The sequence below is a fragment of the Pongo abelii genome, chromosome 7 (genome assembly GCF_028885655.2).
Source record: "Pongo abelii isolate AG06213 chromosome 7, NHGRI_mPonAbe1-v2.0_pri, whole genome shotgun sequence".
Classification (NCBI taxonomy): Eukaryota; Metazoa; Chordata; class Mammalia; order Primates; family Hominidae; genus Pongo; species Pongo abelii.
The window spans coordinates 43585693-43611579 of record NC_071992.2 but is presented as its reverse complement, the minus strand read 5'-3'; the positions used below and the strand labels follow the sequence as shown (position 1 = coordinate 43611579).

Here is a 25887-nt window from a genome sequence, read left to right as displayed (position 1 = left end):
CCACTGCACTCCAGCCTGGGTAACACAGCGACACTCCGTCTCAAAAAATGTACACACACACACACACATATATTACTGTGGCTTGTTGCCTAGATTCATAATAGAAGGGAAATCTAAGCTTCATTTAGAGGTTAGTGCAATTTTTTTCTTAGCCAAGTTCATGAATCTTCTGAATTGCACGGTCCATGAAACCCAGATGTAAAAGCGCTGCTTGAGGCTGTTGGAAGCACTGCTGTCTCTCAGCTACAACTTGGCCTGGGCAAATGCTGTATTGACCCCCCTTTTTTTTTTTTTTTTTTTTTTGAGACGGAGTCTCGCTTTGTTGCCCAGGCTGGAGTGCAGTGGCGTGATCTTGGCTCACTGCAAGCTCCACCCCTTGGGTTCATGCCATTCTCCTGCCTCAGCCTCCTGAGTAGCTGGAACTACAGGAGCCTGCCATCACACCCGGCTAATTTTTTGTAGTTTTAGTAGAGACAGGGTTTCACAGTGTTTGCCAGGATGGTCTCAATCTCCTGACCTTGTGATCCACCTGCCTCGGCCTCCCAAGTGCTGGGATTACACACGTGAGCCACCACGCCTGGCCTGTATTGACCTCTTTTGACTGTGGTCTTCTAGATCTTGGTGCAACAATTCCTCACTAGCTTGTTAGCTCCTTGATGGCTTTAGAAAAATGCTTTTTATGTTTCACCCAGTGTTTGTCTTCACTAAAAATGATCCATATGGCCTAGTCCACCACTACAGCAGCAGAAAGCTCTGTACACTGCCAGGTTACCTCTTCCTGCATGTACTACAAGGCCCTCATTCCTTCTGGCTTGGATTTGCCCGCACAGCCCTGGCTCCTAACCCTCCAGTGTGACCTCCATTCTCCACAGTCACCAGAAGGATTTCTCTGTGCATTGGATTTCTAAAAACGTAAAACTGGGCTGGGTGTGCTGGCTCATGCCTGTAATCCCAGCACTTTGGGAAGCCAAGGCAGGCGGATCACTTGAGGTCAGGAATTCGAGACCAGCCCGGCCAACATAGACAAACCCCGTCTCTGCTAAAATACAAAAATTAGCTGGGTGTGGTGGCACGTGCCTATAGTTCCAGCTACTCCAGAGGCTGAGGCATGAGAATTGCTTGAACCTGGGAGGCGGAGGTTGCAGTGAGTCAAGATTGTGCCACTGCACTCCAGCCTGGGTGACAGAGCAAGACTGCCTCAAAAAAAAAAAAAAAAAGTAATAATAATAATAAATAATAAATACATAAAATAAAAATGTAAAACGGATTCTATCAGGTGGGTGCAATGGCTCATGCCATTTGGGAGGCTGAGGCAGGCAGATCACCTGAGGTCAGGAGTTTGAGACCAGCCTCACCAAAATGGTGAAATCCCATCTCTACTAAAACTACAAAACTTAGCCGCGCGTGGTGGTGCATGCCTGTAATCCCAGCTACTCGGGAGGCTGAGGCAGGAGAATCACTTGAATCTGGGAGGCGGAGGTTGCAGTGAGCCAAGATTGTGACACTGCACTTCAGCCTGGGGAACAAGAGCAAAACTCTGTCCCCCCCACAAAAAACAAACAAACAAAAAAACTGATTATATCAAATATTAAAGTCTTTCAGAGGCTTCTAAATGTTTTCATGCAAAATTCATATTTACATTTTAGCATGACAAATCAGACTCCTGAAGACTTTTGTCTGAAAACCTGTCTCCCATGAGACTCCTATAAAACTCCTCCAAGACGGGAAACTGCCTCTCCTCCCATCCCCGAATCTTGTCTGATGCACCTGCCATGCCCAACTCCTGGGAGTTTCCAGAGTACTGAATCCACCCTGTGGCTTCTGTGCCTTTGCACATGACCTTTCTGCCTCCAGCAGCCATCCTCTCTTCCCTCCTCAGCCTGGCTCAGCTCTCCAGTGTTTCAAGTCTTGGCTTGGGTACCACCTCTTCTGGGAAGATTTCAGGACTCTTCCAGTCTTTTGAGTTCTTCCTGTGTTTTTTCATAATGCCCCGTTCATTCATTTTTTTTCTATTTTTCTTTTTTTTTTTGAGGCATGGTCTAGCTCTGTTGCCTAGGTTGGAGTGCAATAGTGTCATCTTGGCTCACTGCAATGTCCTCCTGTTGGGCTCAAACAAACCATCCTCCCACCCCAGCCTCCTGAGTAGCTGGGACTACAGGCACATGCCACCACACCTGGCTTTAGTATTTTTGGTAGAGATGAGGTTTTGCTGTGTTGCCTAGGCTGGTCTAGAACTCCTGGGCTGAAACAATCTTTCTACCTTGGCCCCCCAAAGTGCTGGGATTACAGAAGTGTGCCACTGTGCCCTGCCCATTCCTACCTTTATACAAGCATAGTATGCTGTGAGTTGGTTTTTGTTGGTCTCCCTCTCTAGACTGTAAGCTGCTTTAAGACAGGGGCTTTCTTCTCTGAATGTGCAGCACATACCACAATGTCTAACCCCACCTTTTTTTTTTTTTTGAGATGCAGTCTCACTCTGTCATCCAGGCTGGAGTGCAGTGGCATGATCTCGGCTCACCTGCAACCTTCATCTCCTGAGTTCAAGCAATTCTCCTGCCTCAGCCTCCCGAGAAGCTGGAATTACAGGCACCCGCCACCATGCCCAGCTAATTTTTTTTTGTATTTTTAGTAGAGATGGGGTTTCACCATGTTGGTCAGGCTGGTCTCGAACTCCTGACCTCAAGTGATCTGCCTGCCTCGGCCTCTCAAAGTGCTGGGATTACAGGCGTGAGGCACCGCACCCAGCCAGCCTACCTGTTTGTTGACTAAAGAGAATTGAGTTATACCTGGCACCTGCTGTTGTTACTGGGTCACTTACCTGACCTGGCCACTCTTTTTAAACAAGTGCTGGAGTGAGAGGACACTACACCTCCTGCCTTCATTACCACTTTTGCTTATGAATTTTCCTACTTAGGAATTCATATGCTGTCAAATGGCTTATAAATCACTCATTCCCATACATGTTTTAAAAAGTGGGAACTTCAGGCTACTACTAATATATATCCAAGTTACTAGTATTTACTTACATATCTTTTATGTAATTCTTCCCCAAATTTGGGGTAGCTTTTAAAATTAAGGCAAAATAGAAGATTGAAACTGTAGGTATCATAAGGAGATCGGAAACTATTTAAGGAAAGACACAAGGAAGCTGAGAGGGAGGTGGGGGCATACAAAGTGGCTCTGAGTTCCTGGTAGGAAGGCTGGGAAGGGGAACAGATAGGACTCATTTGTCTGATAAAATGAACCATAAAGTTTGAAGATATAAACTTTTACTTGCACTAAATTCTGAGAAAAATCTATTACAGGGATTCTTATATAGAAACAATGGATATGTAATAGATAATGCCTTCAGTTCTAATTTTCAGAAAACATGGAAATGTTTTTCACATGGCTGTCTCTTTGCTAAAAGCAAAGAACTAATACATTCATCCAGAAATACTGACTTATGGGATCCAGTTTGATACAGAAGTAAAAGTTGGATGGCTGGGAGTGGTGGCTCATGCCTATAATCCTAGCACTTTGGGAGGCTAAGGTGGGTGGATTGCCTGAGCTCAGGAGTTCGAGATCAGTGTGGGCATCATGGTGAGACCCCATCCATATCTACAAAAAATACAAAAATTAGCTGGGCGTTGTGGTGTGCGCCTGTAGTCCCAGCTACTCTGGAGGCTGAGTCAGGAGAATCGCCCCGACTCCGGGAGGCAGATGTTGCCATGAGCCAAGATCATGCCACTGCACCCTAGCCTGGGCGACAGAGCGAGACTCTGTCTCAAAAAAAAAAGTTGGAGAACCAAGAGAAATGGACTGAAGTAACAGCCCTTCGGCTCTCTCGTGTTAGTTGTTAAACTGTTGACAAGAGTGTGGGCAGCAGCCTACCCATGAGCTCTCTAAAGAGGACCCAAAGGGGTACACATGTTATGTTGTTGACTGGAGATCAGAAAACTTCAGATGCCAGAAGATGGCAAAGTTGATGATCTTCTACACAAACAAAGCAGGCCTGCTACAGTCTCACCTGGATTGAGGACCAAATCACTCGTCCGGAGGTTGAGGGCAGCAATGTCTGCAAACAGAAGTGGGAGTGGACAGCACACGCTTTAACACGTGAAGCTGGGTGTGGGAGAGGCCATTTCTCACTATTATTTTCATGACCTATTCTGGAAGTGAGATTGCAGGCCGACCAGAAAGCTGTGTGTGCCCAAATCACTCCAGTGTTTCTTATATGAAAACTTGCACACCTTACTTAATTCCCCAAAGAATTTGGTGGGATTTTAATAAAGATAAAATAGTAAAACTGTAGGTATTAAAAAAAAGATCATAAACTATTTAGGGAAAGACGACAATTTGACCAGGAAGCTGGGGTACCGTGGTGAGCTGGCGCTTATCTCATAGGGTCGTTATGAGGATTAAATAAGATAATTCGTGGAAAGCAATTTGCCTATTGTCCAAGACACAGATAAATATTAATCTCCTTTACTGTTTCCTTTTCTGTAGGCAATGAGTAACCAATGAAGCTTTTTTTTTTCAGAGGGAGTTTCGCTCTTTTTGCCCAGGCTGGAGTGCAATGGCGAGATCTCGGCTCACTGAAACCTCCGCCTCCCGGGTTCAAGTGATTCTCCTGCCTCAGCCTCCCAAGTAGCTGGGATTACAGTCACCTGACACCATGCCCAGCTAATTTTCGTATTTTTAGTAGAGATGGGGTTTTACCATATTGGCCAGGCTGGTCTTGAACTCCTGACTTCAGGTAATCCTCCGCCTCTGCCTTCCAAAGTGCTGAGATTACAGCTGTGAGCCACTGTGCCCGGCCCACTGAAGCTTTTTAAGAGGCAATGAAATGGTCAGAATTCTGTTTAAGGAAAATTATAGGTTCAGTGATAACAGAAGCAGCAATTTGAAGTTTAAAAACATTTACATTTGAGCTGGCAACAACTTTGGGTCCTAAGTTGTTTTAAGTCACTTTAAGAGGCTTAAAACATTCATATGCAAATCTCTGGACCCAAGAAAATAACTTCCTCTTAACCCTAGGCCTGGCCGTTAGGAACATTTTTTTTTGAGCCAAAGAATCCCATACTTTTAGGTTTACACTTAAGACATCTTCTCAGGATTAATTGTAAATTCCTTAGAGGCAAAAATAGTCATTTACTTTTATTTTTATTTCCATAGAAACTAATAGAACTGGACAAGAAGCAAGACCTAGGTAATTGTGTGCTGACTTTACTTCGAGTGGTTTTCTTTGTCTTAACAAGCTAGGCAGAATTTGTCAGCATTGTGTTACGTAGAATAGGACCTGGTTAAAACAGAAAGCTATGTTGAGAAAAATGCCACCTCCTCTAAAGCAATGTGAATGGTAGTGGTTATTCCCTCAAATGAGTCTTTTTCGAATATGAGAACTTATTCCAGGAAGCTATTGTTGCTGAAAACATTTTTGGATCTTCTTTTCTTTTGTGGAAAGAAAGATTACAGTAAGAAGAAAAGGATGGACTCAGGTGCCCTGGCCTCACTGGGGTTTGATCACATCTCTACTTAGAAGTGATGTGGCCTTCAGCAAAGGAGTCTGGTATCAAAGCTCACCAGATGCCATGGCTCATGCCTGTAATCCCAGCACTTTGGGAGCCAAGGCAGGTGGATCACTTCAGGCCAGGAATTCGAGACTAGCCTGGCTAACATGGCGAACCCCCGTCTCCACTAAAAATACAAAAATTAGCCAGGTGTGGTGGCACATGCCTGTAGTCCCAGCTATTGGGGAGGCTGAGGCAGGAGAATCACTAGAACCCGGGAGGCAAAGGTTGCAGTGAGCTGAGATTGCCACTGCACTCCAGCCTGGGAAACAGGGCGAGACTATGTCCCACCGAAATTAAAACAAAACAAAAAACATCCAATCAAATGGGGGTTTGACTTATTCTCAACAGGACAAAATTCACTTATATTGCCATGGGCAGGAATCATTTGCATAGCAAGACAGGAAATATTCACATCATTATGTTTTCTATAAATCAACTTGTACCTCTACAGAGTTGTAAAATTTAAAGACATGGGCACACAGCACACAGGGATCAAGCATTACATTGAAAGGATAGCCAGTAATGTTTTGCCTATTCCAAAATCTCAAATTTTTCCTTGCATAGGTATGTTGTGGAGATTTACAAGTTAATCTACTTTAAAAACAGCTTGATGTGGCCAGGCACGGTAGCTCACACCTGTAATCCCAGCACTTTGGGAGGCTGAGGCGGGCGGATCACCTGAGGTCGGGAGTTCGAGACCAGCCTGGCCAGCATGGTGAAACCCCATATCTCCTGGAAAAAAAAAAAAAAAATTAGCTGGATGTGGTGGCAGGTGCCTTTAATCCCAGCTACTCAGGAAGCTGAGGCAGGAGAATTGCTTGAACACGGAAGGTGGAGATTGCAGTGAGCCAAGATTGTGACATTGCGCTCCAGGCTGGGCAACAGAGCAAGACTCTGTCTCAAAAACAAAAACCAAAAGAGCTTCATGCATAGTAAATTTGGTAAATTAAATATTCTCATTGCCTGCAGAATATCCTATATATACGGCCAGGCGTGGTGGTTCACACCTGTAATCCCAGCACTTGGGAGTCCAAGGTGGGCAGATCACGAGGTCAGGAGATCAAGACCATCTTGGCTAACACGGTGAAACCCCGTCTCTACTAAAAATACAAAAAATTAGCCGGGCATGGTGGCACGCACCTGTAGTCCCAGCTACTTGGGAGGCTGAGGCAGGAGAATCACTTGAACCCGGGAGACGGAGGTTGCAGTGAGCTGAGATCGTGCCACTGCACTCCAGCCTGGGTGACAGAGTAAGACTCCATCTCAAAAAAAAAAAGAAAAAAAGAAAAAAAAAAGAATCTCATATATATATATATATATATGTATGTATACACACATATATTTGAGATAGAGTCTTGCTCTGTCACTCAGACTGGATTGCAGTGGTGCAATCATAGCTCACTGCAGCCTCAACCTCTTGGGCTCAAGCAATCCTCCTATCTCAGCCTCTCAAACAGCTGGGACTACAGATGCACATCAACATGCCAGGCTAATTGTTTTATTCTCTGTAGAGACAGAGTCTCACTATGTTGCCCAGGCTGGTTTGGAACTCCTGGGCTCAAGCGATCCTTCCACCTTGGCCTCCCAAAGTTGCTGGGATTACAGGTGTAAGCCACCAAGCCTGGGCCGGTACATCTCTTTGAATACACCTAGTAGTTGTTTCTTAGCCATAGAATGAATATCCGATTTTTCGGAAATAGCCAAGCTATTTGAAACCAAATCTGTTAAATAAGTACAGAATACTGATTTTGCTTTTTTAAAAAACAAAGGTTTTTTGGACAATATAATGAGAGGGCTTTCATAGCTAGTTGATTAGACACATTTGAAAAATCAGTTCTTATAGAATTCTAAATGGGATATTTGGCTTCCCAAGATAAATTACTTAAAGAACACTATATGAAGAATTGACATACGATGTGTTTGCTTAAAAATGCACTCTGCAGCTGGGCATGGTGGCTCACACCTGTAATCCCAGCACTTTGGGAGGCCAAGGCAGGCAGATCATTTGAGGTCAGGAGTTCAAAACCAGGCTGGCCAACATGGTGAAACCCTATCTCTACTAAAAATACAAAAATTAGCTGGGTGTCATGGTGTGCACCTGTAATCCCAGCTACTTGGGAGGCTGAGGCAGGAGAAACGCTTGAACCCAGGAGGCGGAGGTTGCAGTGAGCTGAGATTGTACCACTGCACTCCAGCCAGAGCGACATCTCAAAAAAACAAAAACAAAACCAAAGCACTCTGCAAGCTTCCTGGCTAACTCTTGTACATCGCAGCAGGGGAAGTTTGATGCCTCTGAGGGCGATGCCAAAGCCAGGTGAGCTGCTGGGGTGTGAGCATGGAGTAAACGCAGCAAGGTCACAGATGACGGATGATGACTGCGGTGGGAAAACCCACATAGGGGCCTGCAAGCATGTCTCCAGGAAGAGCTGTCTCGCGAGGGGCAAACTTACGGTAAAGGATGATGCCATCATTTGATAAAATGTTCTGTCATGCTTTTAGCGGTGAGTTTTTAACAATAAAGCAAAACACTCACCATGAACCAAATGTTAAAATCAATGTCAACCAAGTCACATCATTTCCTGTTCCACTTGGTTTTGAAATTCAACTTCTCCTTTATTTAAAAATGACATATCAAAACCAGTCTTCTCTTGAAGAGGTAACTTAGGAAATGGAGCAATTTACTGTGGCTTTAGAGGATGTAAAGTGCTCCGTGCAGTCGGACATGTACAGGGCAGCAGCTGGAAGCATGAGGACATAGAGCCGTCACTCAATGTGGTCCCCGGGCCAGCAGCAACTGCACAATGTGGGAGCTCCTTAGAAAGGCAGGATCCTGGACCTCACCCTGTTTCAGAACCTACATCTTTTTTTTTTTTTAATTTGCAAAAATTTATTCATATACAAATGTGCAATGTCAATAAAATGACCAAATAGGTTTGTTCTTGAAACATTTTCAATTGAACGGGAATTAAGTGCTTTTGAAAAGTGACAAAATGATCATACAGTGAAGTTAAGATGTCTCTTTCTTTATATAACAAGTATAAATCAGGTACTAACTCTTGATTTTACTCTGAATTAACCATGACATACTAAATGAACTTGGGCTTCAGGCAGAACCTACATCTTAAGGCGAGCTCCAGGCAATGGGTATGCACATTAAGGCTTAGGAAGCACTGTTCTAGGTAACGGCTCAGGTCTCTGGGCTTAGCACTACAGGGAGAACGTGACCAGGAAATGCAGACTTGGGTTCTGATCTCAGGCTTACCACTAAATACCTGCTGTTTGCCACAGCCCTGCCCACTTCTCAGGACTGTGGGGGACCAAATGGGATCCTTATTAACAAGGTCCTGTAAGATCTGGGTCCAGCCTGCCTCAGACCTTATCATGTACTACTTTCTATTTTGAGTTGGGCTTTCTAGCCAGGCTGACCTCAAGCAGAGCTTGTTTCTGCCTCAGGGCTGTTTTCTCTGCCTGGAACACCCTCCCTTTTGACCTCTGCACTGCAGCTGCCTCCTGTTAATCAGTCTCAGCCTAAATGTTGTCTCTCCAATGAGACCCTCCAGGGACTGCACGAGTATCAAATAGCTTTGTCAAGAAATAAAACCTCCCCAGGCTGTGCGCAGTGGCTCACGCCTATAATTCCAGCACTTTGGGAGGCCGAGGTGGGTGGATCACCTGGGGTCAGGAGCTCGAGACCAGCTTGGCCAACATCGTGAAACCCCATCTCTGCTAAAAATACAAAAAATTAGTCGGGTGTGGTGGTGCGCACCTATAATACCAGCTACTCGGGAGGCTGGGGCAGGAGAATCTCTTGAACCCAGGAGGTGGAGGCTGCAGTGAGCCGTGTTCACACCACTGCCACTCCAGCCTGGGCAACAAGAGGGAAACTCCATCTCGAAAAAGAAAAAAGAAAAAAAAAAAAGACCTCCCTTGCTTTCCCCTACTGATTTCTCTTGGAAATGACAGCAATGTTACCCTGATTACTCTCGCAGCCCATACCCTGCAAATGGAAATCTGCCAACTTCATCCAGGAAGAAAAGACTGGAATGCAGGTTGCTTTTTATAGCATTTCAAGTAAAGATCATTCATTCACTGCCTATACATCCTTCCTTCCGGCATCACTGAGACTCTGCACGCACATTAATTTCTCCCATTCCTCTTGAAAATGTGAAGAACTTAAACCAGAAAAGCGGCCACAGGTCACAATACAAGATGGTTAACGTCACTCTGTTAACAGTGCCTTGGCCAAGGACAGCCAGATGGCCCGGAGGCTGACTTGGCAAAGCTGCTAGAGAGTTGGGGAGGGCTGCAGGTTAACAGCAGGGAGCACATACTTCATTAGACTACAAGCCGGGAGCTGTCCAGAGGTGCCTTCTGCCGCAGAATGGAAATTTAATAATGGTTTATTGGTTTAGAGGTGCTTTTCAGTTAAGCATGACAGAAATTGGTTTTAAGCCCAATATCAGAGGTTCTAAAATGTTAGTTTACACAGTCTAATGATGTATGACGGGAGAAGGCCACAGCTGTTTTCTTTAATCTATTTACAATCTTCCCAGCAGAAAGGCTAAATGAACTCTCCTACCATTATCAGGTCAGGGCTAAATGCAGCCCCGATCACAGGCAGTGATGCCTTCTTATAAACTACTTCTGCTTGGCTTTCCTTAGCTCAGAAAATACTACAAAAGGAAAAGGCGTGCTGAGAGCCTCTGCTGCTCCAAGTGTGCAGAACAAACAGTACAATGGCCCCATCTACTGACACGGGCTAAAACAGCAGATAGGACATGCAGCAACGCAAGCAATCCTGCCTCGAGCTCCTCTTCACGCCCGTGACCCACAGCACTGCTGAGGAATGTCTGATGCCTAGTGAACTACTTTATTATTGTCCTCAGGCACAACGTGATATGAAGGGTTTCTAGTATTTTCTCTAGGGTTCCAGGTCTTCATTCTTGTTTACGCCTAGTGTGTGTGGTGTTTTTTTTTTTTTTTTGGAAATGGAGTCTCGCTCTGTCGCCCAGGCTAGAGTGCAATGGCACGATCTTGGCTCACTGCAAGCTCCAGCTCCCGGGTTCACGCCATTCTCCTGCCTCAGCCTCCTGAGTAGCTGGGCCCGCCACCATGCCTGGCTAATTTTTTATATTTTTAGTAGAGATGGGGTTTCACCGTGTTAGCCAGGATGGTCTTGATCTCCTGACCTCATGAGTTTATGCCTAGTTTTTTGTTGTTGTTGTTGTTTTGTTTTTTGAGACAAAGTCTTGCTGCCACCCAGGCTGGAGTGCAATGGCACGACCTCAGCTCACTGCAACCTCCTGCTCCCAGGTTCAAGCGATTCCCCTGCCCCAGCCTCCTGAGTAGCTGGGATTACAGGTGCACACCACCGCACCCGGCTAATTATTTTGTATTTTTAGTAAAGATGGGGTTTCACCATGTTGGTCCGGTTGGTCTCAAACTCCTGACCTCATGATCCGCCCGCCTTGGCCTCCCAAAGTGCTGGGATTACAGGCGTGAGCCCCCACATCTGGCTGTTTATGCCTAGTTTTAAATTAGCTGGACAGCTCCAGATGCAACCAGAGGTGCAATGGTTTTGTATCGGATCAAGTGCTGTGAGCCCTTCTCCAGGTCAATCACGTAGTCCCTGAAAAAAAGGGAAACACATTTGCCTGCAGAGCTCGGCTGGCCCTCCATCGGGAGGAACGTGCCCACTGTGAAAGATGCACGCCACTCACCTCTGCTCATCTGTGTCTGGTTCTACCAGTATGTTTTCTTGTCGTTCTCTCACTCTCAGAAACACGTAAGAATCTAGATCTGGTTTGGGAACTGCCAGGAAAACAACAATGTGATTAGGAAATGCTCGGCCAACAAAGTCAACAAAGTAAAAGCTGCTGGGAAGAATGGTATGGCACACTCAGGGTTGAGAGAGGAGCCCAGCCCATTCCTACTCTTCTAAGATGCAGACAGAGTGGCTGACAAGGGAGGAAACTGGACATGGATTGGGCCTTTTGTCTTCCTCAGGCAGCCTCAGCAAAATGACCAATTCAGGGTTCCACAAGTCTGGTATGGGTCTGACTTGCTCCTGGTGTTATGGGCTACACTGTGTCCCTGCAAAATTCATACGCTGAAGCCCTAACCCCCAGTACTTCAGCGTGGGATTGTATTTGGAAACAGGGCTTTTAAAGAGGCAATTAAGTGAAAGTGAGGCCAGTAGTGTGGGCCCTAATCCAATCTGACTGGTGTCTTATAAGAAGAGAATAGGCCAGGCACAGTGGCTCATGCCTGTGATCTCAGCATTTTGAGAGGCTGAGGCTGGAGGATCAATTGAGGCCAGGAGTTTGAGACCAGCCTATGCAACATAGCAAGATTCTGTCTCTACAAAAAATTTTTAAAAATAATAGCCAAGCATGGTGGCACATGCCTGTAGTTCCAGCTACTTGGGAAGCTGAGGTGGGAAGATCGCTTGAGCCCAGGAGTTCAAGGCTGCAGTGAGCTATGACAGCATCAATGTACTCCAGCTGGGGCAACTGAGCAAGACCTTGTCTCAAAAAATAAAAAGCAAAAAACAAACAAACAAAAAAAAAAGTGGGGGGGAGGGAGGGGACTAGGACACACAGAGACTAGGATTAGTGATCTTATAAAAGTAGCCTGAGAGTCTGCTTGCCCCTTGCCCCTTCCCTTCTCTGTGAGGACATATGGAAGGCGCCATCTATGAGGAACAGGCTCTTGGCAGACACTGAATCTGTGGGCGCCTGGATCCTGGACTTCCCAGCCTCCATAACTGTGAGCAGCCCAAAGGGACTAAGACCCTGTTCCACCACCGCAGGGGTGGCCGTGTGGCCCCCAGCCCTAGCACAGGCTGGGCAGAGATGAATTTCCAGGGCTCGGGTGTACTGGAGCTCGTTTGATTTGATGTGGCAATTTTGCCTGAGGAGGTCTTGCTTGGATCTGGTACACTGTGAAACACTGAGGAATATGGGCTTTATCCTGTAAGCCAGGGGCCCCCGCTGGGTTGATCCGACGTTGAGGGCTCTGCCTATACCTCCCTTTCCTTGCTCAGCAGCCCTCAGGGGCCGGTGTGAAGAGGCCCGAGGAGGGGCTCTGGCCAAGCTCCCCTTCCCTGGCTCCCCTCCCTCCTCTCTCCACACCCTCCAACCTGCTCCCTCTTCTGAGGCCACAGTGACTCACTGGAGGTCTACCTAGCCTCGTTTCAGCCCTCCCCTCCAGCTAGATGGGCCCTGTGCATTCTGGGACCTGTGATGAAAAGACCGCCAGCCCCTCTCAGCAGGGGCAATGTTGGTGTAGGCTCTGCAGCGCTGGTACTCGGGGCTGCCAGCACCTCGCAGAGGCTCAGCAGATGGCTACTAAAGGTGAACGCGGCTCCATGCCTGAGTCTACAAGCACCAGTGCAGTCATGGGGCTCAGCCCACCCCAGGGACCAAGGAAGCAATGCTCAAATGCCTACCATTGGATCTGCTTTCCGTGATTTTTTTGGTTTTTAGCTAGAACCCTTCCTCTTTCTGTTTATCTACATACTTATTTTTTCGTATTTGGGTAAAAACAGTGAAGAAAGGATCCTACCCTGGAACACCTGAGGATGGGTGGGCCACCTGCAGGGAGAATGTCCTGTTTACCTGCCCGAAAGAGGTCCACCTTCTGTAAGTTAGGGGGCATGTGCTTCAAGGCGACATTTTTCAGATAGGACTCTGTGTTCGCCATGAACCTGAAAGACACGGATTCAAATCACTGTGGTGTGCACAGCTGATGGACGTCCAAGGTTAGCAGGCAGCAGCACGCAGGCCTCTAGGACAGGCCTCATGCTGAACCAGCCAGGTGCCCCACGCCAACGGCTCACTCACTCACTCTCTGGCAAAGGCCAACTCTTCCGGCGAGAGGCTGGAAGGCTCCCCCTCAGGACGTGTTTTCTCCTTCTCAAGGACATGAGGGAAAAACTTCTCTATCTGTGAGGATAAAGCAAAATCTTCATGAAAACATCGGCAAAAGTCAAAGAGAAGGATGTGGTTAACATAAACAGGGTTTACACAACCCTCCCGAGGAAGGACATGTGGCCCGGAGGTGGGATAGGGTGGGTGGAGAGGCACATCATAAGACACAGGACAACGTCTCTGAGACACCCTTGCAGGCAAGCTATGGACCTGGAGCTGGGGGACAGCTTGGATTGGGAGACTCCTAAGTGGCTGAACAAAGAATGCTGACTCAATGGGTAGATGTCAAACTGTAGGGCAGTCTTTGGTGAAAGACCCTCGCCACAGTCCAATTAATAATCACATAAGGTTTTTTTTTTTTTTTTGAGATGGAGTCTCATTGTGTTGTCCAGGCTGGAATGCAGTGGTGCAATCTCGACTCACTGCAACCTCCAACTCTCGGGTTCAAGTGATTCTCCGGCCTCAGCCCCCCAAGTAGCTGGGATTACAGGCACCCACCACCACATCCAAATGATTTTTGTATTTTTAGTAGAGATGGGGTTTCACCATGTTGTCCAGGCTGGTCTCAAACTCCTGACCTCAGGTGATCCACCTGCCTTGGCCTCCCAAAGTGCTGGGATTACAGGCGTGAGCCACTGCACCCAGCTGGTCATCACCAGCTTTGGTTAAGCATGTCATCAAAAACCTTATGTGGGCCAGGCACAGTAGCTCATGTCTGTAATCCCAGCACTTTGGGAGGCCGAGGTGGCTGTTGATCACCTGAGGTCAGGAGTTTGAGATCAGCCTGGCCAACATGGTGAAACCCTGTGTCCTCTAAAAATCAGCTGGGCATGGTGGCAGGGGCATGTAATCCCAGCTACTTGGAAGGCTGAGGGAACAGAATCACTTCAACCCGGGGGCGAAGGTTGCAGTGAGCTGAGATCGCGCCACTGCACTCCAGCCTGAGCAACAGAGTGAGACTCCGTCAAAAAAAAACCATAACCAAACAAATAAAAAAACGAGGGGGCTGGTGACATAAAGTATTAAGAGACAGCTAATACATTAGGTGACAAGATCAGGATCCAGAGACAAGGGAAATGGCCCAGTTTAATAAGATAAAGCTTAAGAGAGATAAGTATCAAGCCCGACACTTAAGGAGCCAAAACCTAAGCCATACAAGTAGAGGACAGTGACTGGATGGGGTAATTATCATCTTAAAAGGGGTTAGCGTCCACGTGAGTGAAGAATGAGCTCAGGGAGCGTACCTGTCAATATGCTAATGTGATAAATATGCTAATGTGATGTGGTTGGCATTACTACCAGCTTAATAACCAGAATAAGAGAAATGATCATTCTGTTTTTCACAAACTTGGTCAAACTACAACTGGGATACTGTGTTTAGTTTAAGATACTGTAACTTAAGAAGGATAGAGACAAACAAGAACCCTTTTAGAGAAGAGACCAGGAGAGTAAATGGTTCAAATGGCTAAAATGTGTGCCTGAGAGAAGACTTCGAGGAGACTGTGGGCAGTCTTCAGATAGCTGAAGCATTCTCATGTAGAAGAGATAATTTATTTTATTTGTAATAACTAAAGAGACACATAGAACCAAATGAAAAGAAATGTCAAGGAAGTAAGAATTTCTCAGAGTTATAAAATAGGAATGTTTTACAATTTCTTTTCTTTTTTTTTTTGAGGCGGAGTCTCGCTTTGTCGCCCAGGCTGGAGTGCAGTGGCACGATCTCGGCTCACTGCAACCTCCACCTCCTGGGTTCAAGCAATTCTCCTGTCTCAGCCTCCCAAGTAGCTGGGACTACAGGCACCTGCCACCACGCCTGGCAATTTTTTTATTTTTAGTAGAGATGGGGTTTCACCTTGTTGGTCAGGCTGGTCTCAAACTCCTGACCTCAGGTGATCCACCTGCCTAGACTCCCAAAGTGCTGGGATTACAGGTGTGAGCCACCACGCCTGGCCTGCAATTTCATTTTTGCAAGTTAGATAGCCACAAAGCTGTAGGTGAATGTAAGTCATCCTGGTTCATTTGACACTGACGTTGGCCATCTGACAGACAAAATTTTGGAAACAATTTCTCCTCTAGTCAGCATTCCCTATTGACCAATGCCAGCAACTCTCCCTTCAGCACCGCCATGCTGTAACGCAAGGGGGCACCACTCACTCGGCAGGTGAACAGACTAAAAATGTGTGCGGTGTCCCCGCAGTGGGCAACACACGTTCCTCTGTGCTTCCGCGGAGCAATCTCTCACCCTCCTTACACTTTAGCTACACGGATATTGGGCTCTTAGCAGCATCTTCAGGTCCTGGACCCTCCTGGGCCCCAGCCCAAGTTCTCCCCAGGACATTCAGTCTACATTACAGACTGCGCTGTCTCAATCCCTCCAGGTATCTCCACGTCAAACCTTCATGAGGCGACACCGCAAGTAGCTGCTGAGGACATAGCGGATCCTCTCCATCTCCATTTGGTGGATGCTGACCTTCAGGTCCTCCCTTTTGGCTCTCCTGAGATTTTCTTCCTATTAAATGAGAAACTAAGGTTTATAAAAAACATGATGTTCAACTATCATCACTGGCAACGTTGAGGACCCAGACTATGTTTCGGTCCAAGGGAAACAAAAATATCATGTGAGTTTTCATTTTATCATTGTATAAAGTATAAACAATAGTCATTTACTTTTAGAAAATGACCATTTGAATAGAATCTGTTCAGCCAGAGGGTTCCAGAAGAACTCCAATCCGATTGTAAGGGAGATAATACAGCACACAGAAGAAACTTCCATCGGGTCTAAAAACCAGTATTAAAACACCAGCTGAGCAACTGTGAAATATCCACATTTTACAGCTTCTCTGAAGCTGACAATGATTTACGCTCAGATCATCTAGGCCAGGGACCACAAACTCAAATGTTTGCAGGGGCCAGGTGGGGAGGCTACAAGAGAAGGGTGGGTAGTCAGGGGCTGTAGGGAGCAGGGAGTACATGGATGGACAGCTCTCATGGGACTGCTCTGGTCAACTGTTCTCATGCAGAAATGCAGGATTTTCGACTTTTCATGGGAAGCCAATATCCAGATATTTACAGGAACTCTCAAGATTGATAAACATAGATAACTAATTCAATGTTTTTTTAAAGAACTGGACTGTGAGTTGAGCCAAACAAAACAGATTTGCTATCAGACCACAAGCTCTCAGTGTGCTGACCAAATGCTTTTACCTTCCTCCTTTGTCAACCCGAGACAAGCGACTCTTACCATGTGCTCCAGCTGTTCCATGACACATTCTACAATCTCAGGCTTGCTCTCCAGCAGCTCAGGGGCAAACTTTTCATTCATCCAGGCCTAAAAGACAAATGCCAGAAAAAGCAAGCATCACCCACTACAGCGCTAAACAACCCTGTGAGTCAGCCCAAGTCCAGTGAAAACCAGGGATGGCGCAGGCGAGAAAACTGTCTACCCACCAAATGGAAACACTGAAGGTGTTTTGAAGACAAACTACGTTCAGCGATTGCTTTCTCGTGTCTTGTTTTAGTTGGGAGGCTGTGTTCACAACCTTCTATTCAACTGACACTCATACAAACCCTTGCTTACTTCAGTTAGTATGACGCTTGGTGCTGAGAGTGACACCACCTGGTGTTCAAACAGTGCCTTTGCCAGGCAGCCGGGGCACACTGTTACTCCACCAGCTCCTTTCACCCAGGCAGCGCCACCCCATGTCTATTTAGAGAGAAAGCAACAACCCATCAATCCACACAGCTCTTCATTCCTGAAGCTCAGAGCACTTCACAAATATTTTTCATTCATCATCATCGTATCTCAGAGAAAATGGATATAGTTATCCTCATCTGATTGAAAAAATACAGATTGAGTAATTTACTAATGGCCCCAAAGTATACAGGATCATAATAGAAACAGGCGCTCATCTATTATGGAGTTTTGGAGCCAGAGGTTAAAGCTCTAATTTATGACTCAGGCCCAGCTGTTTGGTTCATTTTAGAGACTTCCAAGGCTTAGAGAACTGAAATATCCCTAAGTGACTGAGGAAAGCTACACTTATCTTTCAATTACAGGAAATGTAGTTTTAGCACAGCTCAGAATTATATGCTGACCAGGCTCAACTTATTTTTTTCTGATGTCCTTGAGTGTCTGTTTCTCCCCATGATCACTGTCAAGACACATTACCAAATGCTGGGTATGGCTACTGTCATAAGCATTTGTGCAGAGCCTGAGCATCTGTAACAGTCCTGCAGACTAAGACAAACCAACAAAAAAACCCTGCATAATGCATGGGAAAACATCATATTTTCTGGAGGGCTTCTTAGGAGCAGTATTTCTTTTTGATTGATTTTTATTAAATATTGAATAATTTTTATTTATTTATTTTTGAGGCACAGTCTCACTCTGCTGCCCAGGCGGGAGAGCAGAGGCATGATCCCAGCTCTCTGCAGCCTCTGCCTCTCGGGTTCAAGCGATTCTCCTGCCTCAGCCTTCCGAGTAGCTGGAATTACAGGCATGTGCCACTATGCCCAGCTAATTTTTGTATTTTTATTAGAGACAGGGTTTCACCGTGTTGGTCAGGCTGGTCTTGAACTCCTGACCTCAAGTGATCCACCTGCCTTGGCCTCCCAAAGTGCTGGGGTTACAGGTGTGAGCCACTGAGCCCAGCCAGATACTGAATAATTTTTAAAACTACAAGAACAAGCCGGGCACGGTGGCTCACGCCTGCAATCCCAGCACTTTGGGAGGCCGAGGCAGGGGGATCACGAGGTCAGGAGATCAAACCATCCTGGCTAACATGGTGAAACCCCATCTGTACTAAAAATACAAAAAATTAGCCAGGCGTGGCATGCCTGTAGTCCCAGCTACTTGGGAGGCTGAGGCAGGAGAATTGCTTGAACCCGGGAGGCAGAGGTTGCAGTGAGCTGAGATTGCGCCACTACCCTCCAGCCAGGGCAACAGGGCAAGACTCCACCTCAAAAAAAAAAAAAAAAAAAAAAAGGCCCTGTGTGTCCCTCCCTCCTCAGCGGTAATCATTAGCTTGAATTTCGTGTTGAATTTTCTTTATGGTCTCACTACATTTGTTCATATCTCTATAGAATACCTCTCAACCTGTTCGTGACAGGATATTCAAAGAAAATGATAGTGCTTGTCTGGTACACTGGGGTAGCATTGGGGACCACTTCATTTACATTATGAAATTATGACAACAAAGTATAAAACATTAGGTGGAAGTTTATATTAGTATAAAACTTTCATATAAATCTTTCCAAAATTGTTACTGAGAAACTTGTATCTAAATCCAATCCTTTTTTTTTTTTTTTTTTTAAATCAGGTTTTATGTTTGAAATGGCTACATCTGGTTTCTGGTCACACAATGGCACGATACTGGCTCACTGCATTCTTGACCTCCAAGGCTTAAGTGATCCTCCTGCCTCAGCCTCCAGAGTAGCTGGGACTAAAGGTACATACCACAAAGCCTGGCTAATTTTTGAATTTTTTTAATAAAGATGGGGTTTTACCATGTTGCCTACGGTGGTCTTCGAACTCCTGGCCTCAAGACATCCCCCTGCATTAGCCTCCAGAAGTGTTGGGATTACAGGCTTGAACCACTGTGCCTGGCCCCTGATCAAAATTCTAAATGCCAATCTGTTCGTTATTGCTGCGGGCTGAAGCGTGTCCCCCCTCAAAAATCTACCTAACTTCTACGACCTCAGACCGTGACTGTATTTGGGGATGGGGGTCTTTAAAGAAGTGATTAAGTTAAAATGAGGTCATTAGGATGGCCCCTAATCCAGTAAGACTAGTGTCCTGATAAAAGGTAATTTTAACACAGACACACACGAGAGGGAAGACCACGCAAGGACACAGGGAGAATATGGTCACCTACAAGCCCAAGGCAGAGGCCTAGGAAGAAGCCAACTATGACCTCAGCCTCTAGAATTAAGAAAATAAATTTCTATTTAAGCCACCCAGTCTTTGGGACTTCGCTCTGCGGCCCTAGCAAACTAAAACAATCACTAAAATGAGCAAATCTGCACTACAGGTAACAACTTTTAAATCACTTTTTACAGGCATTAAAGGGTATCCTATATATGCTCCTGGAGCATTCTCATCAGCGGCCCTGTCAGGCTGTCTCTTTGGCTGTGCCACACAGCATAAGAGACAGGATCTGGCTGTGGCAGCCGTGCAGGTGGCGGGTCACTTCCTTGGCTGCGCTCAGGGCATTGCACTAGAGCATCAGGCATGAGATGTTACTGTAGCTTACCCACCGGCAAGCCGAAGCTGTGCTGTCAGACCCCCCGCCGCCCCATCCTCTAGCTGCCTTTCAAGGACCCCGATGATGCTCACTTGAAAAAGTAACCAGCCTGGGGGCTCCGGCTGTCCTAGAAGGTGCAGGGGTGCACACGGAGGCATCTGTGGCATAGCAGTGTGCCACATAACCCAAGGGTGGTGGCTCTGCCTTGAACAATAATTTTGCAAGTTTGAACTTTACATAAAGTGTTTCTTTGGCAGCTCATATTTTATGGTTGTTATTATTCTACATTATGTTCCTGTTATTCATGCTGTTTCAGGAGTTATTTTACTCATTTTCACTGCTGTTTTATTCCCACTGTACGTGGTATATTTTCTCAATGCTATTTGTTTATGGTTATCTAGGTTATTTTCATTTTTAACTATTGCAAGCAATGTGTGAACATACTGTGGATGTCTCCTAGAGTACATGCAGAAGTTTTCACTAGGTATGTACCTGGGGGTGGAATTACTGGGCCGCAGGTATGTGCACCTTCATCTTTACTAGACAATAACAAATTATTTTCCAAAGCAATTATACCTATTTATATCCCACGGCAGTATATAAGTGTGCAAATTGCTCTACTTTTTTTTTTTTTTTGAGAAGGAGTCTTGCTCTGTTGCCCAGGCTGGAGTGCCGTGGCATGATCTCAGCTCTCTGCAATCTCCACCTCCTGGGTTTAAGAGATTCTCCTGCCTCAACCTCCCGAGTAGCTGGGATTACAGGCGTGCCAACATGCCTGGCTAATTTTTGTATTTTTAGTAGAGACGGGGTTTTGCCATGTTGGCCAGGATGGTCTTGAACTCCTGACTTCAGGTGATCCGCCCGCCTCGGTCTCCCAAAGTGCTGGGATTACAGGTGTGAGCCAGCGCACCCGGCCTGCCCTATATTCTTAATTTTTTCTTTTTGGGATAAGATCTCGCTATGATCCTCAGGCTGGTCTCAAACTCCTGGGCTCAAATGAACCTCCCACTTGGGCTTCCTGAGTTGCTAGAACTACAGGCATGAGCCACTGCGCTCAGCTGCTCTACATTCTTGCCATACTTTATATTGCTCACGTTTTTCAGTTCTTCCAATCTGATAGATATGAAATGATATCTCATGATTTTAATTTTCATTTTCCTGATTACTAAAAAGGTTGAACATCTTTTTCATATGCTTATTGGTCATCCTGTTTTCTTCTTCTCTGAGGTATCAGTCTGTATTGGGAAGTCTGAAAGAGCTGTTTATGTACTGTGGATAATCATCTTGTGTCAGCTACATATTAATATTTTGCAAATATCTTCTCCCAGCCTGGTGGCCTGTCTTTTCACTCTAATCCAGAAGTACAAACAGGCTGGGCACAGTGGCTCATGCCTGTAATCCCAGCATTTTGGGAGGCTAAGGCAGGCAGATCACAAGATCAGGAGTTCCAGACCAGCCTGGCCAACATAGTGAAATCCAATATGGTGAAACCCCATCTCTACTAAAAATACAAAAATTAGCCAGGCGTGGTGGTGCACACCTGTAGACCCAGCTACTCAGGAGGCTGATGCAGGAGAATCGCTTGAACCTGGGAGGCAGAGGCTGCAGTGAACCAAATCACACCACTGCACTCCAGGAACGTATCCCTTCTTTCTTTTATGCTATGTGCCTTTTGATTTTTGTTTAATGAACCCTTTCCTAATGAACCAGGAATTCTTAATGCTGTTCCACAAACTAGGTCTGTGGGTGGATTTCAGGGGATCTCTGATCCCCTGGAAGTCATATGCAAAATTCTGCATGGGTACATGCGTGCGTTATTCTGGGATGAAAGACCACAGTTTCTACCAGTTTCTCAAAAAGGTCTGTGATATAAAAACAGATTAAGAATCACTGCTAAATAGTAAGGATTATCATATAAGGTATAATTTAAAAATTATTTTAGTTTGGTTTTGTCATTCGTGATATCATGTATGGCAGGGAAGAATGAAGAATACTAAAGTAACAAACATGAGAGAGCTCTGGATGGGGCAGTTAGAGCAAGAGGATAAGGATACTTACTATGAACAGCTCACATCTAGTGAGTGCTTATCACGTGTCAGCATGCTGAGCGCTTTACGCAATTACCACATTTAATCAAAAACTCCAGGACATAGACACTATTATCATCTCAATTTTATTTTATTATTTTTTTGAGACGGAGTTTCACTCTTGTTGCCCAGGCTGGAGTGCAATGGTGGGTGGGATCTTGGCTCACCACAACCTCTGCCTCCCAGGTTCAGGTGATTCTCCAGCCTCAGCCTCCCGAGTAGCTGGGATTACAGGCATGTGCCACCACACCCGGCTAATTTTTGTTTTTTAGTAGAGATGGGGTTTCATCGTGTTGGTAAGGCTGGTCTCGAACTCCTGGACCTCAGGCGATCTGCCCACCTCAGCCTCCCAAAGTGCTGGGATTACAGGCTTGAGCCACTGTGCCCGGCCCTATTGTCTCAATTTTATAGTCAAGCAACAGCTTGAGACAAACTCCCTAACTTGCTTAAGATCACATAACAGAGGAGTGTCACAAACAGATTTAAATCCAGATAGTCTGAACTCCTGTTACCAGAGCATCATGAGATATAAGTGTAAAGAACACAGTTACTGGCACATGGGAAATATACAATAAGTCATAGCTATTATAACTTACAGGAGAAATATTTCAGAAAGGATTTTAGATAAGCAGTGGACATATGGAGAGCAGATGACTCAAGAAAAAACATGTGAGAAAAAGGAAAAATATGACCAGTTTTCCCTCACAGGCATTTCAGCATTTTCTTGCTAAACAGGCATTCTCCAGGGAAACAGCAGATGTTCAAGGGACTAAGGTAAAGAAGTTCAGGGACCTCTACAGTCCCTGAAAATATCACGTGGATCCTTGCTCTGTGAACTGTTCACTGAATGTGCCCAAAGCTGTGCCTTACTGACCCCACTTGGGGATGCTGTGTTTGATATGAGGTCTCTAACAGAGGATGTCCTTCCTGCTTCCCGTTTCCATGTAGATGGTAAGATCCAGTCCCTGTTCTCCTGAAATAAGCCCCGAATTCCATTTCCTCATTTTGTGATCCCTGATATTCACAGTTGAACTAAATAAAAAGGCTAACTGGAGCAAAGGGATTCGATCTGGGATGCTTACCTGCTCCAACCTTTCAATGAGCTCTGCAGGAGTTAGGACCACTTCCTCACTACCGCCATCAGAGTCCTGTCCCAGGAAATCCAGTTCTTCGGTCATCTTCTCTGAAACCAGGAACCTAATGAGAGGGAAAGAACCAATACTCTGCAATGCGTTTTCTAGTTATTTGCAAGAATAGACATCTATCTGGAGAAGGGAAAGGTTTATTGAGGTTTCCTAGGGTTGTAGAGGTCCATTAGCAAGTGGTGAGAGAACGCAGGGACTCTAGTTTTCCAGTGTCTGCCTCTTCCTCCAAGGCTTAGGTCAGGTATCCGTTTCTCAAACAAGCCTCCCCTTTACTACTGTCCACCAAGAGCTGAGCACCCATCACACCATACAATCACTATTCATTTCTTTGACTTCCCAGTAGAGGTCTTGGTCCTCAGGGACGGGGTTCGTTTTAGTTCAAATACGAATCGCGCCTCTGCTCAGTGCCTGGCACTAAGCACTGGGGACGCAATGACCTGGGAAGCCCCTGTGCTCAGCACAGCGCTTGACTCCTAGCAAGCACTTAACATTATTAGGAGCTGGCCGGGCTCACGCCTGTAATCCCAGCACTTTGGGAAGCCGAGGCAGGAAGATACCTTGAGCCCAGGAGTTCGAGACCAGCCTGGGCAACATAGGGAGATCCTGTCTCTATAAAAACAAAAATTGTTAGGAAGATTAATCAATGCTAATTTCCCAGAGCCACAAGGCCCGGCGACATTAGACCAGTCGGCGACCCCAAAGGCCTAAGGAGGTGGATGGCGGGGACGAGGAAAGTCCCTGGGATCGCAGGGAAACTGCGAACATCCCCCTCCTCTCCTCCCTCTCAGTGCCACCCACACAGGCCTGCCCTCGCCACAGAAGTCCCATTCGACGCTCACTCGGGGACCTGGGAGACAGCGAGGCACTCCACAGCAGCCGGCGGTAAGGACGGGGGAGTTCGTGGGGACGCAGTCGGGGCACCAGGAAGCGGGAAGACAGCGGAACAAACTGCTCAAGGCCTTGCCGGGACGAACCCTACCCTCCAACTTCTCACCTCCCGCGCTACTCTCGCAAACTTTCCGCCCAGGCACGACGTCATCGCGCACGGGGGACGCTGACCGATCAAGGCGCGGAGGGAAGAGCGGGGCGGTCTCCTTGGGCCCGCCCACCCGACGGGCGGGGACTGTCTTCGTGGCGGCCCGCAGTCTCAGCAACCCAAGGACTTGAGGAGGCGGGAGGCTGGTCCGAGTTGGCCCCGCCCACCTGGGCCGGCCGCTCCGCTGTGCGGTCCGGGTTGCACTACCCAGGAGCGTCGGGAGGGGGCGCCCGCCACCGCGGCCAAGGGGAGCGGCCGTGTCGGCCCCGAGGGGTCCCACCCAGAAGTGTGCTGTTGTAAGCAGGCCGCTGCAGCCTCCTGGGCCGCCTCCACCCACAGCTCTCGTGGCTCTTTGGGTTCCTCCGTCTTTGCGGGGTTTCAGCTGTGGTCACTATGGTCATTGCCTTCAGAATCTCCAGTATATTCCTTTTTATCTTTCTTGAGACAGGGTCTCGTTCTGGTGCCTAGGCTGGAGTGCAGTGGCACCATCACAGCTCACTGCAACCTCCGCCTCCTGGGCTCAAGCGATCCTCCCACCTCAGCCTCCGGCGTAGCTGGGACCACAGGCCAGCGCCACCACGCCCAGCTATTTTTTAATTTTTTTTTTTTTTTAAATAGAATTGTGGCGGGGTTGGGGGTGGGGAGGGGTTCTCCCTGTGATGGCCAGGCTGGTCTCGAACTCAAGGATCCAAGCAATCCTCCCACCTCGGCCTCACAAAGTGGGTAGTGGTTCTTGAAGCCTGGGATCGGACGACCAGCAGAAGCATCTCCTGGGAATCCGCGAAAATGCAGATTCTGAGGCCCCACCCTGGCCCACCGAATCAGAAACTGGGGGTATTTCACCAGACCCAGGCCCTCCCGGTGACCCTGACGCGGGTGAGGTTTGAGAATCACTGCTTTGGGGCCGGGCGCGGTGGCTCACGCCTGTAATCCCAGAACTTTGGGAGGCCAAGGTGGGAGGATCACGAGGTCAGGAGATTGAGACCAACCTGGCTAACATGGTGAAACCCCGTCTCTACTAAAACTACAAAAAATTAGCTGGGCGTGGTGGCGGGCGCCTGTAGTCCCAGCTACTTGGGAGGCTGAGGCAGGAGAATGGCGTGAACCCGGGAGGCGGAGCTTGCAGTGAGCCGAGATCGCGCCACTGCACTCCAGCCTGGCGACAGAGCGAGACGCCGTCTCAAAAAAAAGAAGAAAAAAGAAAAGAGAATCACTGCTTTGGGGCAATGCTTTCAACTCAGCTTCTGGAAGGGAAAAGCACAAAAACCCATGTCTGTATATGTATATATTTTTTCCATCTTTGTGTGATCCAATTTTTCTTCTCAGAGTTGCTGATTCTTTTCTCTTTGCTGTCCTTTGTTTTCTGTGCAAAGCATTGCTTCTGGCTTCCCTAAAAGTGTCTCTTCTCCATCAATCTGAGGGCTCTTTGTGAAGCTGCCCTATGATGTCATATTGATTGACTAGTAAAATGATTGGCTAATATAGGATGATCATACCTGCCTGATTACAATCCTGTTATGAAAATGGCAATAGAATAAGTCGAGTGAGAGAGTAGGCATCTTTTCAAAGGGCTATGTAAGCTGGGGCATATCAGCACGGGATTCCCAAAAGGAAGGGACATTTCAGCTGTGTCTTATGAAATGAATTTTGTGAGTGGCAAATAGGTGGTCATTTCAAAGTCTGTTTCAACGCTGTGTTTCAACGGTTTGGTAATCCAGTGGTTTTTGGTTGTGGCAGAGTGTGTTTCCCAAACATAGCTGCTCTGATATGGATCTCACCCCACATACCCTTCTTACCATATGACATTGACACTCCTCCATCAAGAGGTGGGGTCTATGTTCTCACCTTTTATTTATTTATTTAGAGACAGGGCCTCACTCTGTCGCCCAGC

At 46.8% G+C, this 25887-nt stretch overlaps 1 protein-coding gene and 1 long non-coding RNA gene across 7 annotated transcripts in view; one reads left to right on the top strand and one right to left on the bottom strand.

The window, feature by feature from the left end:
• Positions 1-21055, top strand: part of LOC103891312 (uncharacterized) — a 46422-nt gene extending 25367 nt beyond the window's left edge. Inside the window, exons 3-4 of the long non-coding RNA XR_008527877.2 lie at positions 15865-16104; positions 18805-21055. This is a non-coding gene — a long non-coding RNA (uncharacterized LOC103891312). The remainder of the gene's footprint in view (positions 1-15864; positions 16105-18804) is intronic.
• Positions 1989-25173, bottom strand: GINS4 (GINS complex subunit 4). 6 transcript variants are annotated; one of them, XM_054561505.2, is made up of 9 exons: positions 23800-25173; positions 22898-23012; positions 16728-16814; positions 15882-15995; positions 13404-13501; positions 13175-13263; positions 11276-11366; positions 4010-4057; positions 1989-3600 (listed from the first exon to the last, which is right to left on the bottom strand). In XM_054561505.2, the coding sequence occupies exons 2-8, from the start codon at positions 22991-22993 to the stop codon at positions 4027-4029; spliced, it is 606 nt and encodes a 201-aa protein (XP_054417480.1). In that variant the 5' UTR covers positions 22994-23012; positions 23800-25173; the 3' UTR covers positions 1989-3600; positions 4010-4026. The 6 variants fall into 6 exon arrangements, with proteins under 6 accessions (XP_054417480.1, XP_054417478.1, XP_054417479.1 ...); XM_054561503.2 differs by having other exon boundaries at positions 1989-6287; XM_054561504.2 differs by having other exon boundaries at positions 1989-4057.
• Positions 25174-25887: the final 714 nt, after the last annotated feature.